Source organism: Myxine glutinosa, chromosome 4, assembly GCF_964187855.1.
Source record: "Myxine glutinosa chromosome 4, kmMyxGlut1.1, whole genome shotgun sequence".
Lineage (NCBI taxonomy): Eukaryota > Metazoa > Chordata > Myxini > Myxiniformes > Myxinidae > Myxine > Myxine glutinosa.
In genome coordinates, this window is record NC_136264.1 from 63,623,825 (window position 1) to 63,642,333 (window position 18,509).

General features: G+C 43.2%; 2 protein-coding genes across 5 annotated transcripts in view; one reads left to right on the forward strand and one right to left on the reverse strand.

Annotated features, from left to right (window-relative positions):
* Positions 1-8,564, forward strand: part of LOC137425860 (uncharacterized) — a 473,741-nt gene extending 465,177 nt beyond the window's left edge. For both annotated transcript variants that reach the window (XM_078775806.1, XM_078775807.1), the window contains 2 exons: positions 481-661; positions 6,702-8,564. In XM_078775806.1, the coding sequence (XP_078631932.1) occupies positions 481-642 (162 nt within the window). In that variant the 3' untranslated portion in view covers positions 643-661; positions 6,702-8,564. The remainder of the gene's footprint in view (positions 1-480; positions 662-6,701) is intronic.
* A 355-nt stretch (positions 8,565-8,919) lies between these two features.
* Positions 8,920-18,509, reverse strand: part of UGT8 (UDP glycosyltransferase 8) — a 112,814-nt gene continuing 103,224 nt past the window's right edge. For all 3 annotated transcript variants that reach the window (XM_068112430.2, XM_068112432.2, XM_068112431.2), the window contains exon 7: positions 8,920-9,805. In XM_068112430.2, coding sequence (XP_067968531.1) covers positions 9,475-9,805 — 331 coding nt within the window. In that variant the 3' untranslated portion in view covers positions 8,920-9,474. The remainder of the gene's footprint in view (positions 9,806-18,509) is intronic.

Here is an 18,509-nt window from a genome sequence, read left to right on the forward strand (position 1 = left end):
GCACACAGGCTAGAGTGTTGAAAGTTTTATTTATGACCAACATATTTCAGTGTGTGATTATTAATTACATTAAATCATGTGTTTAAATGATGGGAATGCTTTGTTTTCCTGCTTTTGGGGTAATTATGACAAAGAAGAAAAACATGGGAAACCCCTTTGCTGCGCTGCTTGCCTTAACACTCGGGGAATTCCGCACTGAGCCCAGATCATCAGGGCTAAAATACCCATTCACGTGACGATACTAAACCTATAGAATGTTTAACCTTCAAATCTTAATACGTTCCTGTCACCTTTTATTTCGGAAAGGGTACTGGTGTTTCTTGATAGATTCATTATTACATCTATATGAATTGAAGCCAATGATGTTTCCGAGCTCTCTTATACTTTGTGATCTCAAGAATTAAGTCTTGAGGTCCCTGGGTTTTTAAATCATGATCTGTCTAATACCTGTGCTTCTAATTATAAATGCTTTTATCTTAGACCAAAATCAGTATGAACGTGCAATCAGAGGAAGTGATTGAGAATCCACTGGATCACCACGATCCCTTGACCACCACAGCACTGGAGCCAGCTACCTCTCCCAAACTCAGCCCGACAACTTCTTCACAAATGATTTGCAAGGATTATCTGGGCTCTAATTAGGAGTGCAGCATCCTATTTGGTAGGAAATACAGTACTGCAATTATTGGGTTGGCCATGTACGTAGTATATTGTTGATGTCACATCATTAGAGGTTTGTTACTCGTAGTTTGATATCTTATTTATTGAATCAATGAGAGTTATCAGGTTGTATCAAGACATGTACATTGCTTTCAGAAAGTACTCACACCCTTTGGCTTTTTCACACTTTGTTGTTACAGCCTGAGTTTGAAATTGATTTAAAATCGTTTTTTTTTGTCACCCCATAATGTTAAAGTGGAATTTTTTATTTTTTCGAATTTTTTTACAAAATAATTAAAAGTGAAAAGCTGAAATGTCTTGAGTCAATAAGTGTTTAACTCCTTTTTAATGACACTCCAAATTGAGCTCAGTTGCATCCAATTTCGTTTGATCATCCTTGAGATGTCTTAACAACTTGAATGGAGTTCACCTGTGGCCAATTCATTTGATTGGACATGATTTAGAAACACACCTTTCTATATAAGGTCCCACAGTTAGTTGACAGTGCATGTCAGAGCAGAAACTCTACCATGAAGTCCAAGGAACTGTCCGTCGAACTCCGAGATAGAATTGTGAAGACGTATAGATCTGGGGAAGGGTATAAAATAATTTATAGAGTGTTTATAGTTCCCAAGACAACAGTGAGCTCCACCATTAGGAAATAGAAAGAATATTGAACTACCCAAACTCTTCCTAGAGCTGACCGTCCGACTAAACTGAGCAACCGGGCAAGAAGGAACTTGGTCAGGGAGGTGATGGTCAGGGAGAAGCCAAAGACCACTCTGACAGAACTATAGAGCTTCTTGGCTGAGATGGGAAAACTTGCCTGAAGGACAAGAGTCCCTGCAACACTTCACAAATCGAGGCTTTATGGGAGAGTGCCCAGACAAGAGCCACTCCTGAGAAAAAGGCACATTACAGCACGTCTGGAGTTTGCAAAAAGGCACGTGAAAGACTCTGAGAGCTTGAGGCAAAATATTCTGTGGTCTGATTAAGTGAAAATTGAACTATTTGGCCTGAATGGAAAGTGGTCTGGTGGAAACCAAGCACAGCTCATCACCCATCTAACACCATCTCTACCATGAAGCATGTGTGGCAGCATCATGCTATGGGGAGGCTTTTCAGTGGCAGGGACTGGAGACTTGTAAGGAAAGAGGGAACAATGAATGGAGTCAAATACAGGCAAATCCTTGAGGATAACGTGCTTCAGAGTGCAAAAGACCTAAGACTGCAGCAAAGATTTACGTTCCAAAAGGACAATGACCTCAAGTATGCAGCCAAAGCAATACTGGAATGGCTTCAGAGCAAGAATGTGAAAGTCCTTGAGCGGCCTATCCAAAGTCTAGACTTGAATCCCATTGAGAATCTGTGGAAAAACTTGAACATTGCTGTTCACCGACGCTCCCATCCAACTTGACAGAGCTTGAGCAAATTTGCAAGGAAGAATGGGAGAAACTCCCCAAATCAAGATGTGCAAAGCAGATACCCAAGAAGAATTGAAGCTGGAATCGCTGCCAAAGGCGCTTCTACGAAGTGTTGACTCATGGGATTGAATACTTATGTAAAATAGATCTTTCTCTATTTTCTTTTCAATAAATTTGTAAAGATTTCTGAAACATTTTTTCACTTTGTCATTATGACATATTTTGTTTAGATTGGTGACAACAATTTTAAATTTAATCGATTTTCAATTCGGGCTGTAACACAACAAAATGGTGAAAAGTCAAAGGGTGTGAATACTTTCTAAAGCCACTGTATGTGACTGCATACCTTTTTTCGACTTCAATTTATTGTGAGGCCTTCCATATTTTATTTATTTATTTATCTATTCATATGCATCCTGTGGCTGCTTAGCTGCATCATTTTCTGGGGGTGTGGCTGTGCTGCTGATGCAATGCCTCCTTGCCAGCTAGCTGGAACTAATTTTGCCGACTTCAGAATGATGACAGGTTGGGTTGGACCCTCCTGGTGTTAATTACTAAGTTTGGCACGACAGGGGCATGAACTCAATATCCTAGTATCTGATGTCACCCACCTTAACCGTTCAGCCACACCAGTCTTCTTCCATATCTGAAGACATTTGACCTTGTAAATGTAATTTTCTTATGCTCCTGAAATATAACTTTTGCCTGCCTTTCACCAAAGCTTATATGAGCTATGATGAATGAATCAATCTATGCTTTATATTCACTTGGAAAGTGCTCCTAGATAATCATGGTTCATCCTGAACAAAGAAGATGGGCGAGGACTCTTTTTTGGGAGATGGGAAACCGTGTTTTCCACAACCCCCACTCACGTGTACTTCCACAAGTTTATCACGGAACTTCTACGAGATGATCCTTTACCTTGTGCAGTTGTGCACCTATCTTTTTTTTATTCCTCCATATAGTATTTCTGTCATTGCTTCGTCTTTATGGTATAATTGTTGCCTCATCTTCCAAGTCATTTTCAAAACAGAAATAGGGAAATATTTACTGAACATTTAAATTGTGGTTTCAAAAGCTCAGGATTATTATATCTGATAGCATTTATAAGCAGAAATATGTATTAAGCAGCAAATACAAACTTAGTAATGTTTGTTATTATTTAGTGGATGCCACCATGTCCGATCCACAATTATTAGATGTGTGATCTTTCCTATCTTAAAACAATTGGGGGTTTAATCACAATAATCTCTATCTCTATCTCTATCTCTCTCTCTCTCTCTCTCTCTCTCTCTCTCTCTCTCTCTCTGTCTCTGTCTCTGTCTCTGTCTCTGTCTCTGTCTCTGTCTCTCTCTCTCTCTCTCTCTCTCTCTCTCTGTCTCTCTGTCTCTCTGTCTCTCTGTCTCTCTGTCTCTCTGTCTCTCTGTCTCTCTGTCTCTCTGTCTCTCTGTGTCTCTGTGTCTCTGTCTCTCTCTCTATGTCTCTCTGTCTCTCTTTCTTTTCTTTTTTTCGGGCATGGGAAGAAAAAAAACAATTAACAGTACAGGAAACCCAATATAATGTGATACTATAACTATTGTGGTTTAGTTGTGGGTTTGTTGTACCGGTATATACAGTCGAGGATCGTGGAAGAGTTACAACAGAGCTCTTGTACGAGTGGTGTTGTTGAAGGGGTATGTGACCATTCACGAAAAAAAACAATAAAGGGGAGGAATCAAGTTGTCATCTCAACGAGGGGGGCATGGTGCACAATGTTATTTCACTGATGATCCTTACTCCAAAAGGGTATATGAGGTTAGCAGTAATAGGAAAAAGGGAATTTTGGCTCACTTGTTAAAAAGTTTTGACTCAGCTGGTAAAATAAATCTCAAATCTCAGACAACTGAACTCTAACCCTCACCCAAACTGAAGTACAATATCTCAGCTAATACAATTGATCAGGTAGGCCAGAAGCCTCATTTTAAATTCTTTTTAACTATGAGAGCACTTAACTTCAATGTATAACTCAAGAGTTTATAATAATACTTGTTTTCTGCCTCTGTTTGCTAAATTAACCTGGAGTGAAAAAATGTGAAATATTCATACCTAAAATTTAGTTGAAAATTTTATATATACTGTACATATATATATATATAATTTCAAAACACACCTGGTCACAAGTGTGCCTCACTGACGGGTCCTCAGTCGAGGTCCTCAGCATCATCCCGTTTCGTCCCTTCAACCTCGATACGGTCAGCTAAGGTGGGCCAGCAGGGGTACATACGCCTCCACATGCAGCAGCTACACCTGGATGCGTACATACCCCCATCCCCCAGCCAGTGAGAACACAGAGTACAACAACAAAACCGCCTCCACTCCCAGAATCTACAGCCCCTTATCCACTCACTCACAAAACCTAAAAAAAAAACGACCACCTACCCTTACAACATGCACCACTCAAACAAAAACACATTCGTGCAAAACCACACCCACTCCTGCAACATATACACACATACACACACATATACACACACACCATTCACACATCTCCATCTATTCCGTGTTCAGTCACTACCCCTTTAGGCTGAAATGAACCACCACCCACAACCTCAACCTACACCATTCGACGTGCCTCCATAAACTTACTCCATATCCAAAATGAGCCTTTCAAGGCAACCTGGGCCACCTTGTCACACATCCTCCTTCTTTCTGTCCCACACACTCCAAGCCGAGCAAGAAATACAGAAAAGGAATTACCAATATACCCTCTACACCCCACCTCAAATGGCTGACAAGAAACTCGCCAACCCTTCTCCCGACACTCTGCCTCCAGCTCACTGTACTTTCCTCTCTTCCTCTCGTGCACCTCTTCCATGTTCTCCTCCAAAGCTACAGACAATTCCCCTAAGATGACCTGTCTTGTTGCACTTGACCAGATGACAATGTCAGGCCGCAACCTTGTCACACAGATCTCCTCTGGGAATACCAATTGTGGCTTTAGGTCTGCCACCACCTGCCAATCACAAGCATCTGACAGCCCTCTTGCTTTCCACCTCCTCCTCCTCTTTCCACCTCTTACCACTTGGCCCTCTTTGACAAACCACACCTCTCCCCCATCAGTCTCCTTCTCCACTCTTCTCTCTCTCTCTCGACCTCAGCACCTCTTGTTGCACCATCTGCACTACCACCACCAGCACCTGATCATGTCGCCACCTGTATCTTCCTGCTGCCAATGCTACTGAGCATGCACTCAGTGCATGCTGCACCGTTCCCAAACCTACACACAAATAACATCTCTCCTCCTGCAACAACCCCCACAATCTCAAGCTTACTGGTGATGGAAGCACATACGTTGCCCACCACAGGAAACTCAACAATATTGGCTCCATCCTCCAAATCTCTTGCCACTTCAATGTCCTCACCCGCACACCTTCCCACCACGTCCAAGCACCTTGCTGTGCCTGTCCTTTCACATATCTCCCCTCCTCCTGCTTTATTCTCACCTCTCTCTCTCTCTATATATATATATATATATATATATATATATATATATATATATATATATATATATATATATATATATACACAGAGACAGAGACAGAGACACAGAGACAGAGACAGAGACAGAGACAGAGACAGAGAGAGAGAGAGAGAGAGAGAAAGAGAAAAAGACATTTTCAAAAACCGATAAATTTCCTATACAAGTAGCCAAAGTATAGTTTCCTATAAAGAGCCGAAGTATTAAAATATTTATGTGAATCATGCAATATATATGTTTCAAGATCCTGTTTATCCAAATTTTTTGATTTTTTTTTTTAAACGATGATAACACCGAGCTAGTGAGGGGACACAAAAACATTCTGCAAAGCCTATTCTGCAAAATAAAGAGGAGTTTTACAAGGGTATTTTATGAAGCATCTAGATTCTAGAGACTAAACCCCACAATCAAAATGTCTTGAGAGAGCTTCCTTTTTCGATAAGTCTGTTTAGGTCATCTCATGTCGATTCTCGAAGAGATGAACTTGTAAGATGGGTCGTCGTGATGTCCGGATGTTTACCCATCCACCTGATCGTCCGTTAACTTTTTGCTATATTTGTTACTCCTCCCTTGTCACCCAGCTGAATGTTTTGAAACTTCACTCATGGATATAAGACAGCAGCCCGCACAATTGCGTGGTCTTCAATATTTCTATTTTGGGGATCATGGTGGCTCCCGGGGGGGGGGGGGGGGGGGGTTACCCCCTGAAACTGTAGATTTCTACTCATCCCTTATTTGCCAACTGATTGCTTTGAAACCCAATACAGCCCTTCTACTCGATGGCCAGCACATGGTGTATGTTGGGTTATATCCTGAGTGGAAGAGGATCCAATGAAAAACTGTCAACATCCACAAGTAAATGCTGGCAGATGGGTCAGTCATCTCAACATCACTTTCAAACGGATATATGAGTCATAGAGTACAGGATGTTAAGATGGCTCTCCCATCTTCTGGTGTTAGCTTGTGGACATCACAAAATAAACGTGACTGCTGCTGCTTTTGCAGACATAGACATAGAGTATGTGTGTACTCAATATTTTAACTTGCAACTACCTTTTTCTTACCACTTCACCGATGAATCTTTTTCTCCCTCTCTATAGGCAGCGGAACTATTGGCTCTGCCTGATGCTTCAAGAAAATTCTTCCCAAGCCCTCAAGAGCTTCTCGGCTCCTCATCTTCCACTCAATACCAAATAAACCCTCAAGAGACGCGTTCTTCATCTTCCTAATCGTTCAGTATCGACAAAAAAGGATTTCACCTAAAGCAAGCCTGCCATCCTATAGAGTGGTTATAAATGTCATATCACTGACATCCGCTGACAGTTTGGAAATGGATAATGAATCCGTTTTGGCTCAAGGCACGAATCGCTCGGCCCATTCTTTCCAAACTCGCAACCTAATACCGAGAGGTGATCGTTCAAGCAATCCTCATTGGTGGATACCATGAAATATTAATGGCGAGATGGGAAATGTTTCATTTGTAACAATCTGGTATGAAATGGATTAATTGCAGTATTTTGTTTGCTATATTATCAATGCTAAGTTGTTTTCTTTACTTGTCTGTGTAAGAGTAGGCCTTCTGATGAATGTTAACTTAATTCTAATGTCCGGTTGTTATTTTCATTTTGATGTTCAGATTTTACATGTTCTGACCTTAACAAGTGCCATGCTGATTTTGTGGGTTTTTGTGTATAGCAGGTGATCAGAACCGTAATTCAAACTTATCAAACCATGGCTGGACAATACAGAACAAGAAAGGTATTGTCCATTTCCGTGGCCATATATGAACATCTCCAAAAACGAAGTGATTTTTTTTGTCCAAGCTGTGCATTTTTTTCATTTTTTTTGCGATCACCTGGCTTAACATTAGGTTCAAATCCTAAGCATAGTGACCAAAAACATAGCAGAACACTTGTCCATGTCAAACACAGTGCAGCTTGCACAGTGGGGTGTGAATACTTGTTTTCGAGCTCATTTTATTGAAGTTTCAGTTCATTTTCTCTTCCTATCTGAATAATCTTTTTATATCTGACTAACTTATTGAAGCCTCTTGACCTTGTGTGAATCCTATGACCTTGGGCAAAGATCTACTCGTTCATTGTGCTGGCAACTTATGGTCCCAGCACACGTGGAGAGGAACACTTTGGTTTCGTGTGAACCATCGGTAGCACACAACACCTTAAGATCTCGACTTGGACTGGCAAGCCTCATGTCTATCGCAGGTAACGTGGTTTGTAACTCTAGCTTGATGCGTGGAATTTTAAACGTACAGTGGCATTTTACAACTTAGAAGATTGTAGTGTGATCACAATGGAAGTTGTGCACCACTGATCCATAATGCTTACTCTGCATGTCTGCCCATAATAACCACTTTTATAATCCAAACACTACAAACAAACAAAGGATTTCCTTATACTGAAATCCAGAGTGGTGGTTTCCTGAATCAAATTGTGTGCTGGCAAAGCCAAAATGCCCCTTCGCTGGCCTTGCTCTGGTTTATGCAAAACATCCATCATTAAAAATGCTGTTTGCGGAGAAGTTCGGTGCTCGCTGTTGCTCGAGTTGCGAAAAGTTTGTGACCGATGTAGTGTTGTGATTTTTTTTTTTTTTTTGTTCACGCGTGTGCATCTACTGCTGTCTGTACTAGGACTTAGGTTTCCTGTGGGTTATTTAATGTTCACTCACTGGCACGTTTGACCTCACCTATACTTACCATGCAGTCCAATAAAAAAGCAACCTTATCAAAATTGTTCTCCATCAAAAAGCCACCCATAACTCCTCAAGGCTGGTTTTCCTCATAAAACTGAAGAGTTTGCTTCATCAATAACGGAAGCTGATTCCACGGCTTGCATATGACGTCATATGTTATTTGCTAATGTTTGCACACTTCCATGTGTGATGAAATAAAATGTATGTTTGAAGAAATTCATTTCATGTTATTTTATACAAGCTCGGCACGATAACTCGGTCCGAAAAACCTTGTGATCCCAATTCCCATGAAAACTTCCCTAACCCTTCAGCATTCCCGCTCTACGTGATTGTTCCTGTCGGAAAGAGTATAAATGCCAAGACTTGTGCGTCCAATGCAAGACACCTTGAGCAACTCCAGTTGTCTCCAATACCATTCTTCATCTACCACCATGGCTGCCTCCTCTGCAGTTATGTGCTAATGTCTGGATGACTGTTAATGCAACCGTTCCATCATTTGCTCGTCGGGCAGCATAAGTGAGTGTCACGGTGGATTATATGAATGCTGAAGGCCGTAAGAGATGTAGCAGAGCAGCAGCAGAAGCAAATGAGTGATTCCTCAACTTCGAGTGGCTTGTCTAGTGTTTAATGGCCAAGCAAGCTGCTGCTCCCAAATATAAACCTGTGGTCACTGTGAAGGCTTATGTCTGCGGCTCCAATAAAAAAAACCTAATGGTACACAATCCATAGAGTTTGTTGCCATTTTTGTCATACTAGCAAAAGTTGTGAGAATAAATGTTGGTGTTCCAGATCGTATGTACTGCAAATGTTTGGTACCTTGCCTGCTGAATCGATATCACCTACTAATATATACACCTGGGACGATCTGCCACTAACTGCATTATCGTCCATCTCCACTTTTCAATTTATATTTCAGTAAAATATACAATTCTTTCAGCCTTAGCCGAGACAACTTTGATGGGTGGAGATGAAGGATAAGGGGTTCATTTTCACACATGAAGCAATGTGGTTCAACTGCTTCAAAATATCACTCATTAACAAAAGCAAGGAGTATCCAGGAGGGTGATACAAGAGGATGAACGAGGAGTTGAAAAGTCAAACTGCCTTTGATGCAAGGCCACAGCTCAAAGTCGTGCATCTTTTGATTGTAAATGTGAAGTTTAATCAATCAAATTTTTGCCGAAAGGCATGGCCCGCTTGGCCATTACCATGACCGATGCAGCAAGCGGAGGAAGCTTGCAACTTGCCAGGGGCTCGTAGAGATCTCCATCTCAGGAACAGCAGGCAAGCCCATCTCAGGAATAAACCAAGGCAGACTCCAATTGCAAGCAGATCCAAGAGGAAGTACGTGTAAAACGGCAAGTCGTACACTCGTGGGCGAAGATGTGGAGCTCCATCATGCCGTAGCACGTAGTCGATCCAGTCCACTGCCCGCTTCACTGGACGCTCCTGGTCTCTGTAGATCCAGGAGAGCCGGACTGCATTTTCCTTGTACCTGATGTGAGGGAGTAACGATTCAATCATAACGAGACACATACACATTTCAATTTGTGGATAAAACCATAAACCATTTAAGTAGCATGTAAATCATACTAGTTGACCTTCCCCACTCTCACATTCACTAGCACGGACAAATGAACTGCTTTGATTAGAAGTTGATCTCAAATACAGTTTATCATTTACTTATAGCCTGGTGTTGGCTAAAAGGTAAAGGTGGCTGGCTTGAAACCTTAGGGTCCCGAGTTCCTGTTGTGCCGTTGACGTAACACCAGGTGGTCGCAGCGTCAAAGTTCACTCAGGAAATAAAACAGAAAGGATTGCCATGATATCTTGCTGTTAATTGCATTAATTTATCTCGTCAGATGCATCATTTTTGTTCACGTAACTGCCTGAACATAATGTAGACTTGTCCGTCACGTGTAAATAAAACAAGGAATTACTTTAAAGCAAACATGAAAATAACATTTTGTGGGTTTTCTTAAACTAGTACACCCGCTAACTACGGGAGGGGAAGAAAGGGTCATTCCTCTTTGGGGTACATAGATTACAGTGGATCTATGGTCTGGTCTCAAGAACATTGGGTGTGTGTTCATTTACCAAGTTTCTTGTGGAGAGATCGCCAAGTGGTTTACGCATTCGAGCAAGCACTCCATCCAAAACCCTTAAGGAACGGCTGGCTTGGCAAGCGCTAGCTAGCAGCTTGGTAAATGAGCACACCCCGAGCTTCTCCCTTTCAGTTTCGTGGTAAACAGAAGGAGCGAGTTTTAAAAGTTCACTACGAAAAACGCCACGTTAGTGCCAGGAAGGGTCATGTTATTAAAGGAACACTTATGGGGTACCTAGAGTACAGTAGATCTTCGCTCAGTTCTGTAAGTAAAACTTACCTCACGCATGTCGGGATTCCTCCAAATTTCTTCATTTCGTGTTATAAAGAGCATTAGCGACTGTTTAAAAAGCTAAGCATACGTGTTTGTGGTTTATAATATTCATTACTGTTCATCACTTCTGGTAGAGGCCATTGCTCCCATGAAAACGCCATGACAAGCTAGTTATATACGTTGACTCGCCGGAAAAACCCCTTGCGGAGGTGGGATATTATTGGTATTAATATTGTTTTGTAATAACATTAATATTATGCTAGTATCCTTAGTTTTGTTATTTGAAGCGGCCTTCGAAAAACGCCACAATAAAGCTAATTTAACATTGGTATACACCTCAACACGCAACCCATTGACGACAATGGTGGGGAAAACCCACTCGGGGGAGAAAACCCCCTTGGGGAGGGGGACAAATGAATGTGCTACAACCTTCATTGTGTAACCCTTGGTCATCCTGTCAAGTTTGATTGAGATTGGATAAGTAACGACAGAATGTATTGATGTCAAAAAATCATCAGACAGACAGACAGAAAAGGTGTATTTTAGTGTGATATACTTTCATTCTATCTATCAATAGTGACAGTTGTATGACACTTTAAAGAAACATACTGGGAGGCCAATCACATCTTTGCACATACATATAATATCTACATATTTTACAACAATGTAAACATTCTACAAGGTAGTGTGAACACAATTAATCCCAAGCAGATAATTTTGTATACTACAATTTTACATACGTGACACAATAACTGATAGAAGTGATATAACTGTCTCAGTGATATAACTGACTGATAGAAATAACTGTCTCAGACTGATAGAAGAGACAAACAGCCACTGAGCTTGGGAGAAGTGTCGTCACTTCCTGGGGCACTCTTCAGAGTGGTCCAGATGTCTTGTGACCCCTTTTATTCTCTAAAACTTAATATTTTGTATACCAATGCGTGTGTAATGTAATGTAGGCAATATAAGAATCACATATGTATCATATATATATATATAAAGTTTATATATATCATATATATATATATACTTCATTAACTATCATTATTGTAATTATTGAGGTCTTTGTTAAGGGTCCAGTAATCTGAACAAGAACAAGCATTTTATTTGCACAGGATGATTCGACACCCTGTCTATATGAGAAATTGTATGTGACATTGCCAGGCCCCACAACATTGCATTGCAAATAAATGAGAAAGGGGGAAAATGTTAGGGGGTCACAAGACATCTGGACCACCCTATAGATACCAATGCCAAAACAATGAAGCTGCTTTTCTCACCACACTCAGATGGGCATTTACAAAGGAGGAATTTCCTCTTTCACATCGATGCCAACCTATGGGGATTGTCCAATGTCCATGCTCTTACCTTTTGAAATGCTGAAGGTCTATACAAGTTAAATGCTGAAGAGATAGGTAACTGAATGTCCCATCAGAAGGACTGTGCTCAAAATGCAGGACTGCTTGCACTCAGAGGGGGGTTGGGGGAGGGGAGGGGTGTAATCTTACTATAATTCACCAAATGTCCGTCTGTCTGTCTGCCTGTCCGTCCGTCCGTTCATTCGAACGTACCGCAAAAACGGCTGAAACAATCGCAACGATATTTTGGGTGGGTAATCCTGAGATCTCCTGGAGTAAAATAGGGTATATTATTTTTTCAATTTCAGCTTTGGCCTCCAGCATTTTCAGGTTTGGACTCCTGCATAACGTTATTTTCCAGGGTGCCGCACAAACGGCTGCACCGATCACTGCACGGCTGCATCGATCGGCTGCACCGAGTGGACTCGGTGACGTCGGACAAAGACCTTTTTATAAGGACATGGGTTGAATCCGTGCTTGAGGGAATGCCAACCCCCTCCCCGCCATCACGGCCGTCTCGCCAACTCACAATCCCATGAAATATGTGGAAAGGACGACCCAAAACCAATTATCTTCTATTTGATTCGTATATAAACATCATTAAAAGTAAATAATGACCTCGGCCAAAGTTCAAACGACGTGGGTTTAATCTCTACGTGAGAGAATTCCACATAGCTATTTGGGCGGTGTATAAGCCAACAGATCGCCGTCTCCATCGATCTTGCCAAGGCCGTAACACCTATCGGCTCAAAATCCTTTTAACTGTTGACTTGGTTGTTTTTACAATGAAGGAAACATTAACAATGTTGTTAAAAGTTTATTTTGTGATTGGAGTTTTTTTTTTGTTTCCTTTTTGCATACAAGATCGAGGCTCGTGAAAGAGCTAACATTAATCACACAGAAAGACAAACCGACACATAAAACATATAACATGGGGAGCGGTAGATAAGATGGGGAGAGAGGGGGAAGGACACAAACACAACATTTGAGAGCAGGGACATCGAGAGATCTGTGGGAGGGAGAGGGCTTTGGGGGGAGGGAGGCATGGGAAGGGGGGGGGGGGGGATGGGAGAGGTATAAAACATATGGACACTTCCAGGACTTCCAGGAAAGAAGTTGGAATTTCAAACAAGGTGGATCTGGGGTGAATTAGCGGGGGTAGAAAAGATCAAGGTTTTGGATGGGGGAGGATAAGAGATGGTGGTGAACAGCTGTTTTAAAGACCTGGAGGGAGGAGTGGGATTGAAGGGAGTGTGGAAGTTTGTTCCAGAGGCGGGAGAAAAGAGGAATGAAAGAGTGAAGGTGAGCTGAGAGCCGAGATTTCGGCAGTTTAACCATCAGAGGATTGCTGGTAGATCTTGTGCGACCTGTAGGAATATTTGGTGGACAAAGCACAGAGAGAGCTGGGGGAGCAAGGCCGGAGAGGCGTCGGTAGAAGACAGAAAGACCACCAACCTGCCTGCGGTGAGTGAGTGAAAGGCCCTCGGAGATAGCTTCATCACGGGAGAGTCCAATGATTCTGAAAGCTTTGATTTCAACAGCGTGAAGCCGAGCTAGGTGTGAGGCAGGAGCACCGGCCCATAGGGGAGAACAGTATTCCATTGAGCTGCAGATGAAAGCCTTGTATGTGGTGAGGAGCTCAGGTGTGCCGAGGAAGGACTTCACACGACGGAGAATGCCCAGTCGGCGACTGGCTTTGGAGGCCAGCTTGGAAATGTGGTTTTCCCAAGAAAAATCATGGCAGATAGTGACACCCAAAAGCTTGAGCAACAGAACTTCTTGGAGACGATTGTTGAGAAAGTAGATGGGAGGGTTGTCCAGTCGAACTTTTCGGAGAGACGAAGTAAGAGTGTGAGATTTGTCAGGATTGAAAGACATGTTCCACTTGTTTGACCAGTCTGTGATTTTGTCCAGGTCTTCAGAGAGTGAGGAGGCTGCAGACTGCCGATCTGAGGGAAGAGGAATTGGAGCGGCAGAGAGTGGAGTCATCAGCAAAGAGATAGAGAGGATTTTCCAGAGAGTCGGAGAGATCATTGATAAAGACCAGAAAAAGCACAGGGCCCAGAACACTGCCTTGGGGAACTCCAGCCTGAACAGGAAGGGGAGATGAGAGAAATCCATTCAAGGCCACACGTTGACTTCGACCAGAGAGGAAGTCCGCCAGCCATGCGTGGAGATTTCCATGGATACCAAAGGAGGAGAGTTTGGTGAGCAGAGCGGGGTGCCAGACCGTGTCGAAGGCACGTGATATGTCAAGGGAGACAGCTCTGATTTCCTGTTTGGCATTGAGGACCTCCATCCATTGTTGAGACAGCAGAAGCAGCATGTCCAGAGTAGAATGACCTGGTATGAATCCAAATTGATGATCGGAGATCAAGCCATTGGACAAGAGGAAGGATTTGATATCCGAAGCAATGATGGATTCCATGACTTTGCTGATAATTGGGAGCAGGCTGATTGGTCTGTAGTTGCAAGGATCTGTTTTTGCACCTTTTTTGTGTAAAGCGGTAATGTTTGCTGATTTCCAGGATGCTGGCAGATGACCATGAGCAAAAGAGAGGGTGAAAAGAACAGAGAGAGGGTGAGATAGAGCGGCAGAGCAGGATTTTAGGACCTGTGGGCTGATGCTGTATGGTCCAGTTGCAGAATCAGAGTCGAGGTTTGACAAAAACTCCTCCACCTTGTCAGGAGAGAAGGACACAGAGTCCAGGAGCAGTTGGGTTCGACTGGGTAAGGTGGGAACAGAGAGAGATGGGTTTGGGAAACAAGATTTTGAGGCAAACATAGAGTTGAGGCATTCGGCTTTGTCACGTGCGGTGTCAACTGTGTAGCCATTTGAGGTAAGGGAGGGGATGGAGGGGGAACAAACACCAGAAACCGATTTGACCAGACGCCACCAGGATTTGGAGGAAGGAGACAGGTTTGAGATTTCATTATTGAGTGTGGAGAGATAGTGCTTCCTGGCACTCCTGAGGGTAGACACACACTTGTTCTGAGCTTGGTGGAAGGAACTGAGATTGCCTTCAGTTGGATTAGCCTTCCAAGAGGCAAAGGCAAGTTGTTTCAGGGCAACTGCCTCACCACAAGATTCAGTGTACCATGGACGGGAGGAAGGGTAAGACAACTGAAGACGAGTTGGGATAAATCTGTGCATGAGAGAGAGCAGTTTGCTTTGGAAGAATTCCCAGGAAGAATTGATGCCAGAGGCAGTGGAGATGGGAGACCAGTCCAGATGATTGGTGGCTGCTTGAAGGCCATGCCAGTCGGCCTGAGTGAAATGCCAGACTCATCGACGCTGAGGAGGCTCTCTGAGAATGGCCAGTGAGATGTCCACTTTAACAAGCACATGATCAGAAGAACCGATTGGAGCAGAAGACGAGCAGCAGACATTAGCAGGGAAGCTTGTCCTAACCAAGTCTAGAAGAGAAGAGAAGAAGAGTTATGTTGTTTGGAATGAAAAACGAGATTTCGAGTTCAAGTGAATGACGACATGCCATGATGGTTTCTACCTTCTGAACGTGACCTTCGCGGATCGCCATATGCAGATTCGCCACGGACCCACGATCGATCTTTCTATACCTGAACGTACCCGTTTGTTTGCGAACGGGTACGTTTTTCATGGAAGTCCTTCACGAACTTGCTGGCTATGTCTGACGTGCGACTGAAGGTGCTACAGGAATGTGGAATTTATTGGTTTCATGCTTTAGCATTCGCCGTATCTGCATTGCCGTAACACGGGTATCTCACTAGTGGTTATAAAACACTAATTAGTAATTACTGAGCTTGCAGTATCAAATTTGTTAACTATAGGATAACACAATGCTTCACACCATTTCAGTGCCTCAAGTTAGGCCCCATGAAAAAAAATATTATCTTATCACCCTATCCAGGCTGGAGAAGGGATGAGGGAGGGCGTTTTTTTTTTTTTTGCACACACAAAGGATCAACAGTCATTGTGGTAACTGCGCATGTGCATAAAGTAAAAACTATCGATCCGATGACTTCCGGAGCGCGAAAGGAATCGTTCGTTGGTATTCGGAAGGAATTGTCCACTTTTCGAGCAAAAAAAAGACCGAAAAGACGATCGAAAAAAAAACAAACACAAAAATCGGAATTCTACCAAAAGTGATGCGCGCGAGGGTGATAAGATAATACTTTTTTATGGGGCCTTATAGATGGATTCGCCATTGCAGTGATTTTTATTGAACAAATTTAATGTACTAGGACGTGCCCGTACGTGGGTGCCCGTTCCTTGCCAAAAAAAAAAAAAAAAATGTCTTCGCCCATGCATGCATGGGCGTGCCCATGAGCCCATGGGCGTGCCCGTAAGTGCGTGATGTGACCGTACAATGAATGTATCGTCCCGACGCCGCAGCTCGGATGGCGCTGCAGTTAATCGGGCCTGTATCGGCAGAGTTATTATAAACGTGTACTACAATCGATCGTACCTTACAACAATCAACACAGATTGCAACGTCAAATAAATGAATACGCTCTCAAATGTGCCGTCCGAGGCAGCGTCTGCTCGCCACGTTCAGCATCAGTACGTCGTCACTATGACTATCCGTAAGTCCGGAAGTGACGTCCTCATTTGACTGTCCGGAAGGTCGCATATCGCAGTTACGATGAATCGCAAATTAGTTTTAATTAGTTTTAAAACATAGTTTAACGCCAACATAGCGCCAACATAGTTTGCCAACGTGAAATAAATGAATACGCTCTCAAATGTGCCGTCCGAGGCAGAGTCTGTTCGCCACGTTCGGCACACGTGATAGCTCGCTGCTCTCTGATTGGTTGAATCGTTTTTTGGACATAGCTCGGTAACTACTTGTCCGATTAATATGAAACCTTGAAAAGGCACATCCTCAGGTCCCCAGCAATATACCTGGCAAGTTTCAAGTATATCGGACCCGTGGTTGTCGAGAAACAGTGGTCACAGACACACAGACACACACACATACACACACACATACACACACACATACACACATACACACACACACATACACACAGAGATTACTGGAATTATAGATAGATGACTATCCGTAAGTCCGGAAGTGACGTCCTCATTTGACTGTCCGGAAGGTCGCATATCGCAGTTACGATGAATCGCAAATTAGTTTTAATTAGTTTTAAAACATAGTTTAACGCCAACATAGCGCCAACATAGTTTGCCAACGTGAAATAAATGAATACGCTCTCAAATGTGCCGACCGAGGCAGAGTCTGTTCGCCACGTTCGGCACACGTGATAGCTCGCTGCTCTCTGATTGGTTGAATCGTTTTTTAGACATAGCTCGGTAACTACTTGTCCGATTAATATGAAACCTTGAAAAGGCACATCCTCAGGTCCCCAGCAATATACCTGGCAAGTTTCAAGTATATCGGACCCGTGGTTGTCGAGAAACAGCGGTCACAGACACACAGACACACACACATACACACACACATACACACACACATACACACATACACATACACACAGAGATTACTGGAATTATAGATAGATGAGAAGACAAGGGTAGATAAGATGCTAAGCATAAATAAACAGGATGAACCAAGTGGTTGAAGACATAAGTAGGGATGAGGGGGACACAAACTTATGGGCAAGGATGAAAAATAAAGCCTAACCCACTAATGGCTCGGACAAATACCACGACCCTCCGAGCCCTCGCTGCCCCCATTGTTTTGCTGGTATAATCCAGTGGAGTGCAAGTTGCTGGCACACAAGCCTGGTGTGGCTTTGGACAGCAAATGGCAGGAGCGATGTGGTGGAGGTGAGGGTTATGGTGAAGATGGCGGCCCAGGAAAGGGAAGAATCTCTCTAACACGTCCTCCTTGGGCAAGCTTACGCAGCAACAGTTTTTACCATCCTTCTCGGAACCGCCCACGACTGCTCTCCATTGGCCACTGCACAGGACGGGGCAACGCTCTCTCCAGTGTTCCCCTCTCCCCCCCATCTGAAACCTCCTTGCAGCACTCAAGGCTGCTTATCCCTCTGTCCTTTGCGAGCCCTCAACAGAACTGCAGGTTCGTGGTGCTTCGGGTGTTTTAAAAGGGTCCATAAAGTCCTGAAAAGCGCAGTTACCACGCTATTGCTTCCTTCGTGCCCACGTGTCTCCGCCTGGCCTCGCCTACAGACAAGAGGTTTTACATAACACAATCTTACTCTATACTGTCTTAAAGTTTTTCACTGCCATACTGTCTTAAAGTTTCAAAGACCATAACCCTCACCTCCATCTCACCAAAACAATCGACCTTACCTTAACCCTCTGGAGTGTACAAGCCGATTCTATCAGCTTCACGCATGCGCCGAAATGTCTACAAGCCGAATTTATCGGCTCTAACCGCATTCAAATTGACCGCGCAATGACCGCCTCCTGGATTCGATGTGTGTGTAATGGTTTAATAGTAGACTCCAGAGGGTTAACATTCACTGCCTCCTCAGTGCATTCCTTACA